This window comes from Strix aluco, chromosome 14, assembly GCF_031877795.1.
Source record: "Strix aluco isolate bStrAlu1 chromosome 14, bStrAlu1.hap1, whole genome shotgun sequence".
NCBI classification, from domain to species: domain Eukaryota; kingdom Metazoa; phylum Chordata; class Aves; order Strigiformes; family Strigidae; genus Strix; species Strix aluco.
This window is the reverse complement of record NC_133944.1, coordinates 20,592,385-20,606,939: the sequence shown is the minus strand read 5'-3', so window position 1 is coordinate 20,606,939 and position 14,555 is coordinate 20,592,385. Positions and strand designations below refer to the sequence as shown.

At 39.0% G+C, this 14,555-nt stretch overlaps 2 protein-coding genes across 5 annotated transcripts in view; one reads left to right on the top strand and one right to left on the bottom strand.

Moving 5' to 3' along the window:
• The window catches only part of SLC7A6 (solute carrier family 7 member 6), a 30,563-nt gene extending 23,048 nt beyond the window's left edge, over positions 1 to 7,515 (top strand). For all 3 annotated transcript variants that reach the window (XM_074839409.1, XM_074839408.1, XM_074839410.1), the window contains exons 6-10: positions 2,698 to 2,801; positions 3,851 to 3,947; positions 4,197 to 4,346; positions 5,069 to 5,252; positions 6,647 to 7,515. In XM_074839409.1, the coding sequence (XP_074695510.1) occupies positions 2,698 to 2,801; positions 3,851 to 3,947; positions 4,197 to 4,346; positions 5,069 to 5,252; positions 6,647 to 6,741 (630 nt within the window). In that variant the 3' untranslated portion in view covers positions 6,742 to 7,515. The remainder of the gene's footprint in view (positions 1 to 2,697; positions 2,802 to 3,850; positions 3,948 to 4,196; positions 4,347 to 5,068; positions 5,253 to 6,646) is intronic.
• Positions 7,516 to 8,706: 1,191 nt separating this feature from the next.
• SLC7A6OS (solute carrier family 7 member 6 opposite strand) lies at positions 8,707 to 14,515 on the bottom strand. 2 transcript variants are annotated; one of them, XM_074839412.1, is made up of 5 exons: positions 14,323 to 14,515; positions 13,100 to 13,477; positions 11,045 to 11,245; positions 10,094 to 10,223; positions 8,707 to 9,633 (listed from the first exon to the last, which is right to left on the bottom strand). In XM_074839412.1, the coding sequence occupies exons 1-5, from the start codon at positions 14,485 to 14,487 to the stop codon at positions 9,512 to 9,514; spliced, it is 996 nt and encodes a 331-aa protein (XP_074695513.1). In that variant the 5' UTR covers positions 14,488 to 14,515; the 3' UTR covers positions 8,707 to 9,511. The 2 variants fall into 2 exon arrangements, with proteins under 2 accessions (XP_074695513.1, XP_074695514.1); XM_074839413.1 differs by having other exon boundaries at positions 11,045 to 11,242.
• Positions 14,516 to 14,555: the final 40 nt, after the last annotated feature.

The following is a 14,555-nucleotide window of genomic DNA, read 5'->3' as shown; positions in this document are numbered from 1 at the left end:
ACATTCATACATTTTCTCTCTCCTCTTTAACTTTAGCTGTTAATATTACTTATCTAAATGCTTATCCTTTAGGCAACCTTACTAAACATCTTAATTCTCTAACATCTTGATGAGTGAGTTCTGTATCTTAGTTTTGTATATTTAAAAAAAAATCCTCTAGCAGTTTTCAGTTTGGTGTCTAGTAATTTCACTTGCTGTTTGGCTTCAGAAATCAGCAGTCCAGGTTTAAATCATCCTTTAAAATATTATAATAATTGCCTATTAGAATTTTCATCTTGTCCTTATTCTTACTTGTTCTGGAGAAGTTGTCTTGATTTATTCACTGGATCACTATGAATTACATTCTGCTTTGGGAGACCAGGTTTCTCAGAGCTGCATCTAGACCCAGTAAGGGTCTGAGAGAAGCACTGTGGGTTCTAGTAATTATTCATCCTTGAGCCACAGAAATCTTTTATATACAATAATGTGAATTATTAGTTACTTGTGCAGTTTCAATTAACTGAAAAGGGGTAATCCATGGTATACGGAACACATTTCTTATGGCATGGTCTTTTGCTAAATTGATGTTTTGATTTCAGCATGAAATAGATTTCATACATGCATTAGTTCTTTTATGTTTTTCTCGTGTTAATTTTTATCATTTCTGTGGAAATCTGTGTGTGTGTATTTTTCCACCCCTGTGTTGAAGCTCCATTTTGAGGGAGGCTCTGCTAATGTGTATAAACTAGAAGAGCTCAGGAAGAGAGGTGCTTTAGTAAGAATCAGGGTGACTAATACAGTTGATGCATTAACTTTGAACCTTTTGGCAAGGTTCCCATTGAAGTGATTATATGCTTTTGCATTGTGCATTAGCAGCAGGAAATCCTATCTGCTGAGGCTCAACTAAATTACACAAAAGGATGGAATAAATTTTGCTTTTTAGTGTAGATGATGGTATACAGCTAAGCAGAGTTGGATTCTGAACCTTAACCTGGATAATGGGCTGAACAAAGTACTTTGTCAACCCAGACAAAGAATGGCCAAGCTTTGTTTTATGTCCATAAATTTTTCTGCATTTTATGGTTTAAAGATTGATGTTAGGTGCAGGGTTTTGCCTCGTGAAAACTAATCACTCATTTCACAAAAAAAATCTATATTAAGTCATTTAGGCTTTTTTGGCCTACAGAATTATTAAGAAAAGAGATCATAATGCAGTGGTGATCTTGTTCCTGGAGTAATTAAATAAAAATTTGACCAATGTTAAATCCAGATAACTTTATATGCTACAAACAAACACTGATTCTGAATGTTAATTCCGCTTTGACAGAACTCCTTAGCTCAAATGTTATGGTGAAGAGTAGTAGTTTAAAGGGGAGGTCAAGGGGAGGGTGTTTCAAAATACTAAAATATTAAAAACTGAAGAAAAAATTTGTAATAGAAAAGACAGACCTGCAGAAAGCTGAACTAGTATATATGCTTTTTATGTCTGAGGATCTTTAAATTGATAAAGCAAGAAAGAGCTAAGGAAGTGCTTTAGAGAAATACTCATAAAAAAGTTTAGATTACTGCTACCTGCTGAGGTATAAAATGTTCTAATTCCCACGAAATCTTTGGGGTTTGTTTGAATACCACTTACACATAAGTATGTACCTTTCTGTTTCTATAAATAGTGATTTCATGCTGTCTAATGTAGACATGATCCATTTTGCTACCATGACTGTTATTTTGCTTCTGTAAAAGAAATCATGGAAGTAATTTAGCTATTGGTAGGTAGAATTGGGATAGGAAGGCTTCCACCCATGTCCTCTGAAGACAGCATGAGTGGATTTCTGCTTAATCTGGACATGCTAATGTTCAGACAGGTACAATGCTCAGACTGAGGCAGGATTTAGAATAGTTGTCAGTCTTCATGTATTAAATTTCTTGATTTTTTTCAAACATTTTGTCTGATCCCTTTTTTCTCCATCCAGGAGGCTGAACAGAATTGACCAGGACAATATCTTGCAAATTATTACCCATTTTCTTTATAGGTCCCAGCTTGCTAGCAATTGATAACTCTTACCACTTGCTGTGAAACTTTGATGCTCCTGGCTTCTTGGTTTCAGAGCTCTATCATGGAAAGTCACCACAGTTGGCATGCAATATTGTTTGCAATGTTAACAAATGACTGCTAATAAGATGCTTGGTCTGTCATTTGCCACATTGTGAGAGTAGAGCCCAGAGGCCCTGCTGGTGGAGCTAAGGGAATAGAAGATGTTGCTTAGGAAACTAAAGAAGAAGGAAAATAAAATAGATTCCTAGAAGAGTGTCTGTAAACAGTAGGTGTGATGGTGGCAATGTTTATCATGTGCAGTATGGTTGATATGTAATAATATTTTTGTCCTTTATTCTCTGAAGTCACTATGTTACGCTTGAGTTCTGTAGTTCAATTAGATAATAAAATATATTAGGATGGGTGAGAAAATTCCTAAAACACTTTGTTTTCCTTTGTGAAGGAAATTATTTTTGTGAGCAGAAGATGTGAGTTCAGGTGCTTGGCTATTTAGAATCTATAAATAAATAAAAAAGCTGTGTGCTTCTTTGTGCTGCATTATGGATTGTCCTTACTATATTACTATTTTTCCATACAAAATAATTACAAAAGCTTTGATGTCCTTGTTTTGTGTATGCTTTGTTGCAGAAATTTTCATGTTTTCTTTTTCTTTTCCCTTTCATCAGACGTTTGCTGACCAGGTATTTGGTATCTTCAGCTGGACGATTCCCATTGCTGTAGCCTTTTCTTGTTTTGGTGGACTTAATGCATCAATTCTAGCATCATCAAGGTAGTGCATATTTCTTTCTGTTTTACAAGTGTTCATAAGTATTTTTACATGTTATTGTTATGCTCATGTATTACGAGAATACTTCTGTAACTGAACCTATAATGAAGAGCCGCAATGAAATAGCAGAACTAAATGAACCGCTGTGTGTGTGTACATACAGCCTTAACACTGCCTTACTTTCCCAAAGCACTCCTAGCTGTATACGGAGTATAATTAAAGATCAAATGAATGTTGTCTGTGTGGTGAGTCCTCAGGCCTTCTGATTATTTCGATTGAGTTATCTTCTGTTTTACTTGATACAATAATTGTAGCGAGTTCCTGTTTTCAGATGTATTTACTTTTAAAAGTCAGTAAGTTTTAAGTCAGTATCTCTAAGGTTTTTTCCAAGTATAAAGTTTTAAAAGTTGCTACTGCTATTAAGCTGCAGTCAGAAAGCTTAGGATACAGTATAGAAGCTTTCCTCTGAGCATTGATTATGGATGTGACTAGTGAAAGTTTTAAATAGATCTATGCAGGCATTTTAAGATCCTTCCTGTCCATTGAATGTATGCGCAATGCCTCTGTACTGAGAACAAATATAAACATGGTCGGGTGAAGTAGTCAAGATAGAACAATTTGCAGTTGATAATAAAATTATGTTATTTTGTTTTTTGAGCATGTGGTTGAGTGACCTCTTTCTAGAGACCTGGCAATCTCTTCTGGTTGGCACTGAAAACTATTCTGCTATAAGGTGGAATGTTTTCAGCACTAGCTTTCAGAATTTTTTAGAACAACAGAAATTTATTTCAGTTACTGTAGATGTTTTCTATTTTACCTGTAGGATTGTTTTTTAAAAATGGGTGTTAACAGCATGTTTCTAAAAACGCATGTATCTTTTAATGGGTGTTGTACAGTACATCTTTACAAGAAGGGTTGAATTCATGTTCTGGTTTAAAGGATGGAAATTCAGTGCTGTAAATACCAGTCAAAATAAGTATTTGTTCTGTAATACATTCTCACCTGTGGCCTCAGCATCTATTTTATGACTATTTTTTTTTTTTTTTTTCCAGGCTATTTTTTGTAGGATCTCGAGAAGGTCACCTTCCTGATCTGTTATCTATGATCCACATAGGGAGGTTCACACCTGTGCCAGCACTGCTCTTCAATGTAAGTTATTACTGCTTTTCAGCTGTTCAGATGTGACTATATGAATTATTTAAAGGAAAGCTTTAAAAAAATCACAAGAGAGAACTTCAGATTTACTGTCATCGAGGTGATTTTGAAGAAGGTGATTTTTGAGGCATAAAATCATGCCAAACACCAGGGAGTATAAGGTGTTACTTTAAGGCAAAAAGCTGGATAAACAATAAGTTTCAAACTTCTTTTGTTCATCTCACTCTTGTTCTTTTCTGACAGTGTGTTATGACCCTTATTTACCTGGCTGTGGAAGATGTCTTCAAGCTTATTAATTACTTCAGTTTCAGTTACTGGTTTTTTGTTGGTCTGTCTATTGCTGGGCAATTATATCTACGTTGGAAGGAACCAGATCGACCCAGGCCTCTTAAGGTAATATTTACTTATTACAGAATTGTTTAAAATCCTTGTCTTCCACATAATGTGAAAGTACTGTCTAAAATTTGGACCATACATGTTGTGTCTAAAGGTTACAAACTGATCAGGACATAAAACATGGCTTCCATTTTTATATTGTACCGTGAAAGTTAGCTTGTCTGCTAGATAAGAATAAATGATTGTTGTAATGGTACATTTGTTCAATCAGTATCCCTTCTCTCTGTCAACTGGACAATGTCTAACATAGTAGTTAGCCTTTTTCCTTTTTTCTTGGATTAGAAATCTCTAATTTGGAATGCCTAAGTTAATTAATTCTGTCAATGTGGATCACATTTAGCTCTGATGGTGTTTCAGTTCAATATCTGATCCTCTTACCACCTTCCCATACTTGAAGTTGATACTCTACAGGAAAAAGTTGTTCCTGTTTCCTGAGTCTTATTGGATTTGTCTAAAACCCCTTCATGTTGTTATACAGTTTTTTTCAACATAGCAGAGTTACCATACTTGATTACTTATGCAATTTTTAGCAGCAGTTCTGTTCAAGAATAATTCTGCAATTTGCTTATGGTTCCAAATAGCCAGATGTATAAGAGGAAGAGCAGATAATTTCACAAAGTGGGGTTGAGAGGGAAAGGTCTTTTAACTCTCACCAAAATGTTTGTAACTGTAGACAATGAATATTTCAATAACATTCTGTTCTGGTTTTCTGTCTCCAGCTGAGTGTGGCTTTCCCAATAATATTCTGTATATGCACAGTATTTCTGGTGGTCGTGCCACTCTATAGTGACACTATAAATTCATTAATTGGAATTGCCATTGCTTTATCTGGAATTCCAGTCTTTTTCTTGGGAGTCTATTTACCTGCATCAAGGAGACCTCAGTTTATCAACAAGATTTTAGGTAAGTTTCTTTTTAGATGGAGATGTTGTTAGGAAAGAGGAAAATTAAATAAGTGAATCTTGGTTTGTTGGTGAAAAGGGTTGTGATCAGCTGACCCCAGCCACCAGCTAAGTACCCACAGAGCTACTTGCTCACCAGCAACCCCTAAGCAGGATGAGGGAGAGAGAGGAGAAACACAGGTGAGAAGACTTGTTGGTCAAGATAAAGAGAGTTTAGTAAGTGAAGGAAAGCGGGGGAAAAACGCCTGCGGCTGCAAAGGCAGTCACCACCTCCCACAAGCAGACCAGTGCGCAACCGGTCTCCAAGCAACGACCGCCTTGGAAGACACCCTCCCATGTGCATGCACTTCTTCCTCTACCTGTTTTTATTGCTGAGAATGACATCATATGGCATGAAATATCCCTTTGCCTAGTTTGGGTCAGCTGTTCTGGCCACCTCCCCTCTGAACTTCCTGCCCATCCCCATCCTGCTGGTTGCAGAGGGCAGAGTGGGAGGGGAAAATGAAAAGGCTGTGCAAACACTATTCAGCAATAGCCAGAACACGGCGTGTTACCAACCCTGTTTGAGCCGTAAATCCAAAACACAGCACCGTACGAGCTGCTATGAAGAATGTTAACTGCATCCCAGCCAGACCCAGTAAAGGGGTATACTGGTTATATATATATATATATGTTTTTACACCCAGGTTTTATTTACTGTATATTTAAAAGACCATCCACTTTCTACAGATTTTTGTCCTCAGTTTTTATACGTTTCTCTTTAATCAAGCACATGAAAAGTCTCTTAAGTGAGGTTGATGACACTAAAAGGGCTGGACACTTGGTAATGCAAGCTAACTGTCTTGCTTTACTGCATCAGCTGTTTGAAGATGGGTAGATTTTATGTCAGTCACAGATGGAGTTTTCCCTTTCATTGAATTGCTGCAGTTAAATGATACATTTTTCTCCACCAGTGCACTGTTGTCATGTTAGAAAACCATGATGAAGGATGTGGGAAGGAAGGTTTATAGCATAATCTAAGAATGCAACAGGATGTGGTGCTGCAGCAGCTAGAGAATATGTAAATACTCGGTAATCTTGTCACTTTCCTGTATGCTGTTTGGTTTGGGTTTTTTTAATTCTACTGATTTTACGCTCTTAATTGTAGAGAAAAAGGATGTTACTTCAGTTACTTGGCAGGGTGCCTAAGAAGAAGTATTAACAGAACAGTTTATTAACATTATCTGTTCAAAAAAATTGAGTGGAAGACACTTTTTGTATTAACTTTTATCGTTCGTTTCCCTTAAGAGAAGTGAGGCAGCATTCTTGACATCTAACTTTCATTAGTCACATGCATGTTGTGTAGAGCTGAGATAGGTGGCTATTCTTCTGATTTATCTCCAATTTCCTCTGCAGGTGCGGTCACACGAAACGTGCAGCTGCTCTGTTACTGTGTTTTAACAGAGATGGACACAAATGAAGAAAAGAAGTTAGAAATCAAATCCAACTAAAATTTCAAAGCCATAACAAAAACAGGAGGGAGGATAAAGCAATGATGACAACAAAAGGGAAGAGATGGAACTGGAAAAAACACAAGAACTGTTTCCAGTGGTCTTTAAGAAACACTGCAAATATACTTGCTTGCAGTTGGATTACTTGCCGTTGGATTCCCACATAGATTGTGCCCTTGCACCACCCTCCTAAACTGTGGCATATTTTCAGGGCATGTTTTCAACGGATGATGATTACCTACTCATTTCAGGCACACAAGCTATGTGTCAATACTGTTCCTTCTTCAGAATTGGTATTAAAATGGTAAGAGCTAATGGATCAAATTAGATTTCTGCAGAACCAGACGGTGAAGTAATGCATTTTTAAGTTAGACTGAAAACCACTGTCTCAAAAGACCAAAAGTCATTTCCAGCTTAATTCTGATGGATGTTTGCATGAAATGATTTGCTGTGCTCTCAGTTCTTATCCCAGAAGACAACTGGTCACAACGAACTACCTGATTTGTCATTATTAGCAGAAAAATGAATAAAGTTGTGCTACATTATTTAAAGACTGAACCAACCTTTCTCCCTTAAAGATAAGTATTTTATTCTGTATGCTATGTGGAAGTGTGGTATCTGACTGTGACAAAGATGTAATCAACAAAGCACCTCAGCACTGAAGATTTGATTAACATTTGATGATTCTTTCCTGTTAGCTTGTTAGTACTTGGTCAACTTCTGATAGGCTTTATGAAACTTCCAAAATTAAAATGTTCTGTTTGAAACTTGTAAGCAGTTGTTTCTGAACTGTTTCAGTGAATATACATTAGCAGTATTACCTCAGTAGTCAGAAAATGCCCTTTCTAAATTACAGTGCTGTTCACTAGAAAATGACCATCCAAAATCTCACAGAACAAACCACTTACCTTTTTTCTTCTATAGCAGAAGTTCAGTTCTGTGGCAGCAACTATACCTTGAAAGCTAAGGAGCAGGGTGAAAAATTAGGACTAAGAAAAAAAAAAGTAATATTGCAATACAGACTGATGATAATTAATAGTATTTGTAATTCCAAAGCCATAAGCCTAATCATTAGGACACTTTGATACTGAATTTTGGTACAGCAAAAGGTAACATGACACCAGCCTGTTTAGCTAGCAGAGTGAGATATACTTCAAAAACATACCTGAAAATTTTTTAGTTCAGAATGTTTACCTCAGGTGACCTGAGTTTGTCCACATGCAGTTTTTTTGTGCATGTAAATTGAACTAAATCTTGTAATCACAGTATTATGGGTGAAGCAATGCACACTTCAGACACTGCACCACATTTGCATCAGCTACTTGGATAATAGTGAGAATATTTAGATTCTTGCACTGACTCCCTGACCAAGGTTATCTTAAAAAGCTACAGATACTGGCAAATGGTGGTAGATGGTGAAGACTAATATAAAATGGAGTCTTGGGCTACCTTTATGAAGCAACACTGGGGTTAAAATAATTAAATTCTAGCTGAGGAACTTTATGTGCCAGCTATGCACAAACATGTAGGGTCTTTAATGAAAATTAGCATTTAACTATTATAATACAGCTTTTTGATCTTGTATGGGATTAGAATGAATTCAGTATTTATGTTGAGACATGTTGTCCAGTCTAGCTTTAACGGGCTAGGGTTGTGCCATTGGTTAACAGCCATATTAACCTTTCTGTGAAGCCAAGGAAAAAAAATATTTTGCCTCCACTACCTTGACATCACCAACCAGAACTAGTTGACCTACGGTCAGTGCTGCAACCTACAGCTTCTGAATGACATTGATCTAACGTCATATTAGCTATTTTTTACAGACTCAAGTAGGAAAGTGCTGCAATACTTTGTGTATCCAAACAGGTAAGATTAAATTGTTAAAAGACGGATGAATGCAAGTTAAAATGCTGACATGGCTTCAGCTGTACCAACTCCTATGATCTTTAAAATGAGTAAAGAAAACCTAGTCAAAAATTCTTTATTTACAGTTTAAATGCACGTATATTGTTCTGCTCCAATAGTAAAATTACTGGAGAGAGATCCGGCAATAAAACAGACAGGTCAAGGCATTTCATATGCTCAAACACGTGTAAAGAAAGTAACTTGAAACAGGAACAAGTACAGTAGAAAGCAGCAGAACAGAGTGCCTTTTTCCACAACTTCCACTTGCCGTCACAGCAGACATGTTGATCTTTTTGTGCAACCTGGCAGATTAGTCATGACCAGAAGGGCAGCTGCCAACAGTACCTCCATATGTAATGTGGAGGTAATGTCAGTACAGGTACCAATGCTTGGGCATGCAGCTTGGCAGGGGGAAGGCTCCTTCAGAACCTCAGCATCACAAAATTTTAAAGTATGTAGTATCTTTTGCTTAGAATGAAAATTTGTCTTGTCAACTGGCCATATTCACATCCATCTGTTTAACATCTACCAGCTGACGTTCTCTGCTCAGGTAAGTCAAAGGTTTTAGCATTTACTGGAATCCCAATCTAGTATCTAATACTCAAGCCTACTCAGTAAGCATTAGGGTGAACCATGCTAGTCACCAACAGTTCCAGAAGGCCAGACAGGGAAAAATTTAACTTAAAGTTCATCCACATGAAGATTGGGACAGTAGGAAACCAATGAGCACAACTTTTACCAGAAGGTGGTTTTCCAGGGTGGTTTTTTTTTTTTGAGAGTCAATATTCTTATGAATAGCCATCAGCAGCTGTGTGGATTATCAGTTCTACTGCAACAGTAGCACTTCATCTTCAAAAAAGGACTGTTAATCAGAATCCGAATCCTGGATCTCATCATATCCAAATTCCCGTAGAACCTCCTGTCGATACTTGTTCCATGTTCTTCTCCTGTAACATTGGTCCTCGTCACTGAAGCTCTCTTCGGACTCTAAAGAAAGAGCATCAACACTTCTAGATTAACCTAGTTGTTTAACTAAAAAGAAGGAATAATCAGACTATTTTAAGCTGCTTGAATAACTAACAAAGTCTGAACAACTGCTATATTATATGAGGTGTGAATGGTGCTTGGAGTGCACTGGGATGGGGAGTTAAAAAAAGCAGGGGTAGTGTTTTACAGGCACATGGAATCAAGTCATCTGTTCCTTCTCAGAACAAGTAATCCTTTGCAACTGCAGCAGCCTGAAATGGAGTTCTTAATTTTGACTTTACACAAACACTAAGATCCCTTGTACTTCCAAGAAGATGATTCTTCTCTAAGTAGATTTAACCCATCGTAAGAGCAGAACACTACCCCAGCAGTGCTCGGGGGTTTTTTAAGACAGCATGTAAAAAGGGTGGGATTTATATTTGCACAGCATGAAAGCAAACAGTATTTATGACAGGCACACCTTTTTCTCCATCACCATCTTCCTCGGGTAAGAATTCATCTTCATCAGGATAATCATTACGCCAGTTATTTTCATCATTTTCATCATCTTCATCTTCATATATTTCCCCTTGCACACGATCATCATCTACCTGCATGGCAACACAAAACATAACTTTCACTATAAATACTGACACTCAGCATTAAGTGGCTTTTCATCCACGAGTAATTCTGCAGTTGCACAAAGCACACTGCAGAAAGAAAATCTGTGCTGTCAGTATATTCACCATAATATAGGTATCTCCTTTAGGTGAAATACCAGTTAAGTCATGCATTTACATGGTCTGCTTCAACATTTAAGTGCTAAGGTTAATGTCTAAATTCTACTCACTTCAGTAGTAGTGTAATAGATCAAGGAAAAGTAGCTGCAGGTTCCTGATATGCATGTCAGTTACCACAGTATCTATACTATGAAAGACTAAAGCTTACATTTAACTTCCTAACTCCACAGTCACTGAAGGACAATTCTATTACAAGAAAATGTTTTGTATTAAGATTCAAGTCTTCAAATATTGAAAAAGTTCTGTGTCCCCCGTTGCTCCTTTTTTCACTCAACTGTATTTACAACTACATTTTAATCACTGCCTCCTAATCACAAATGAAATGTGAATTACTTAAGTTTACATTTGTGTGCCAAAATGTATTTGGCAGTTTAAAGCCAGACAAATTCTTCTTGAGTACATGAGCACTATCCCTTCAGTTTTCATTGTCATATCATAATTTGCTTGAATCAACAATAACCTGGAGGAACACAGGATGGGCAGTTACAAAAAGCTTAACACAGAGGTCACTGAGCATACCTGTGGTATCTCAAAGGATCTTTCTTGGCACGGCAACTTTTAATGATGGGACTTTAGGCATGTTTATTTGTGACCTTTCTATTTAAGAAAGATCTGTTTTCCCACACCCTTACCAGTTCATATTCTTCTCTATAGGGCTGTACAGAAAGGATATTTTGGATCCAACCAGGAGCTGATGTTTCCATATAGTAGATGTCATAAACATACTCATCTTCTTTCTCATGGTGTTCTTTTTTACCATCTTCAGAAACATGTAAACGCTCACGGATCATCTCTACTGCATTGCAAAGAATCACATCTGGATCAGCTTTCTGCTGAGAAAAAATAAAAAAATGTGTATTTCCACTGAAGCTATACACACAACATCTTAGTTACAGCCAACAGGTTTCTTTGTAGACAGTAGCCAACAGCTAGCTAAGGATGACATTCTGAAATCTTAGACCAAAACACTTTCCTATTGGATTGCTGATATTTAGAACAATAGCAATAGAAAGACACTGAAGAATTTTCCAATTACCGTAGTACGGTGCAGCTACATCTTGTTTTGGATGATAGAAGACTTCTGGGACAAGTTCATTAGAAACTATTAAAGGGGATATGACTAATTCCGTAGGACTGTTAATCTGTTTCTGATGATGATGTGTTGGTTGAAAAGACAAGTTTTAGGACAGCCTGTGCTTTGCAGAGCATTACACTTGCAACACTGCAGGAAAGATGTGCGTAGAGTAGTGCAGATCATATGCAAGCAGATTACAGTACACAAAGTGTGCAGGAGAAACAAGGAAAATGTGACGGATTAATGGGAAAAGGCTGACAGGCCCTACAGACAGGCTTTTTATTTATTTCTTCACTTCAGCTCGAACACAGAAGAAATTTCTTCATGCTTTCTCCTTCCTAATAAATTATTTGCAATGTATTTGCTTTAGTGACCTGCACTTGGAAGGTCTACACAGGCAGGGGTTTGCTGCCAATTTTTCTCTGCTAGAGCTTCTCAGAATATCTTGTCCAATCCACAATGGTGTCTCCTGAACTACTTAAGTAATTCTGAGGAACAGCTACAGACCAGCCTTTCATTCACTTCTAAATACTTACAGAATGAAAAAGCTTACTTCTTGCTTTCAACACTTACTGCTAGCTCTAAGAGAGTAAGATTCTCATGCTACCTCAGTTTCATTTGTTTTTCTAAACAGTGGAGTGACATGTAACGGTTAACTAACAGATCTCAAATGTCCGTTTGAACTACTTGCTTAATAGAAAGTGAGAGTTCCTACTAAACTTTCATGGCAAAGCCCTGAAATAACCTATAAGATGCTGAAGGATGACAGCTGATTGGGCTCTTCCTCACCGGGGTATCTTTAACATTAGGCATTTAAGTTTTCCTCAGAGCTGTGATGTGCTGCACAAGTAAACCATCCATGTGTACTTACATACAACGAAGGAACTACTAAAGAAAACAGACACAGCCCTCTTACCTTCTTTTCCATATGGTTGAGTCTCTAATGCAAAATCTTCTTAACACTCTGCGTACAGGGTAACCCTACACAGAAGGCAGAGCTTCTTCATTCTTAAAACCATGCTAGGTATTGAGCAGATATTCCTCTACCTGAAAACATACTTAACTCGTAACACCAACGAAAACGGGACATTAAGGCTTAAGCAGCCTGTCAAACACCTAGAGTTCTGCTAAAAACAAAATATACAATAAAACCTTATATTGGAATTATGAGAAGGGGAAGCTCAAAACTATCTTCTCCTTTAGTGAACCTTGCCTTCAAGTGACATTTCTAGGCATCTGGGCAGATAAGAAGACATTAAGATTTTTTCCTTTCTAAGTAGAGAAGAAATTAATAAAAAACCTCAAAGATCCACCTTACAGATGAACATGACCATTTATACATGAGAACAGGGTACAGAAAAAACAGGGTGGTACAAGTCCTTCCTGCAGCAGCCAACTCCACATGGCTGTCTGTCTCAATTAGTGCTCTTAAGGATCCTCATGAAAGTTACTCCCTGTAAGATATTCCAACTTGCAAATATCCAGTTAAAGCTCCTGTTAAACAGTGGCATACTTACAATGCAAAAAAACTTCCACAGCAGTCAGTTTGCCCACATGTACCAGTCAACAGTGATACCAAAGTACTTCAAGTACACTAAGATTGTTTGCTGACCTGTGGGTTTGCAGCAGTTATGCTGGAGTCTCCCACCACCTCCTCTTCTTGTACAATATCAAACAACTGGAATTCCCCACAGCAGTCCGAGCTCTTATCAACAGCACTGCTCTCCTTCTGTGAAGCATCTTCCGTTGCTTCAGAGTCTGATCTGTCACCATCAAGCGATGCCTCACCATTTATGAGAGGAGCAACTGTTTCAGTACAGTTAGGTCGATGGCTGGCTATTACACGGTAACGGTTTTCCTTCCTTTTCACTTGCTTGGAAGAGCGGAGTTCCTGAATGATTCGCTGAGTGCTCCCCAAAGAGGGTCGCAGACTTTGAGCTGCTTTGTCTCGACTGATCACTTCTTGAACGTATTTCTGAACTGGTTCATTCTGGGTAGAGGATCAAGAAGAAAGAATATAATGACACCATCAACACAGTAAGTAATACACCTTCCTAGAAGTGGTTAATAGCTACCGTTACTGGTGCTTCCTATTTGAGGACTGCAGTACCAATGTTTCTAACAACATTCAAGTAACTTCTGCCACTGCTTTAAGCAACACAACTATCATAATATTCTCTTGATATAGGGGAAAAAAAGCGTAATTGTAAATTTAAGACTACTTCAATTTTATTTTTAAACAATATACTTTGTGGTACAGAATAACCCTCCAAACAAAAACACGTGCCTTTGGAAGGCTGCAATTGTCCTAAATTTAAGGAATAATATCCTTTACAGTCTCCTGCAAAGACCAGTTTTATTCAATAAAAAAGGCTGTACAGTGGATGGAGGTTGTTAGCCTTGTAGCGCTTCAGTGCCTCAAACAGCAGAAATTCAGGCTTCATTTACTGACTATTCCGCAGTCTGTAAGTAGAGAACAGTCTATAAGTATAGAAAAGTCGGTGGGAACACAACTTTTCACGATGGTCACTCTGTGCTACGTTCCTTAACCAATCGCCTGCCCTGCCCGCTGAGCCGCCGCGCAGCCGGCGCTCAGGCCGCGGGGAAGCGACGCCCGCCGTACCCGGGCGGGGCGGGGCGGGGCGGCACCTCGCACCCCGCCGCTGCTCTCCGGGCCATAAACACACCTTCGCACCGTGAGCCCAGCGAGCGCCTGCTGCTTTCCAACGCCCCTTCAGGAACACAACGACGTGCCCCGGCCGGATCAAGCCGCCCCCGCCCGCCTGAGGCGCGGCCGCGGCCTACACCGGCCCTGGCGCGGCAGGGCCGCGGTACCTTGGAGGACACGGTCGCCACCAGCTTGAAGAGGCTCCTCTCCACCGGCTGGGCGGCAGCGCCGCCGCACTCCGTGCGCAGCCGCTTGCAGGCAAGGAGCAGCGCCTCGGCCGGCTCCGTCCCGCCGCGCTTCCGCTTGACGCGCAGCACCGCCGCCCGCTCCATGGCGCCCGCGCAGCACGGCGGGAAGGGGCGGGCGCCGCCCGCCGCTCGCCGCTCGCCCCCGCGGAGCC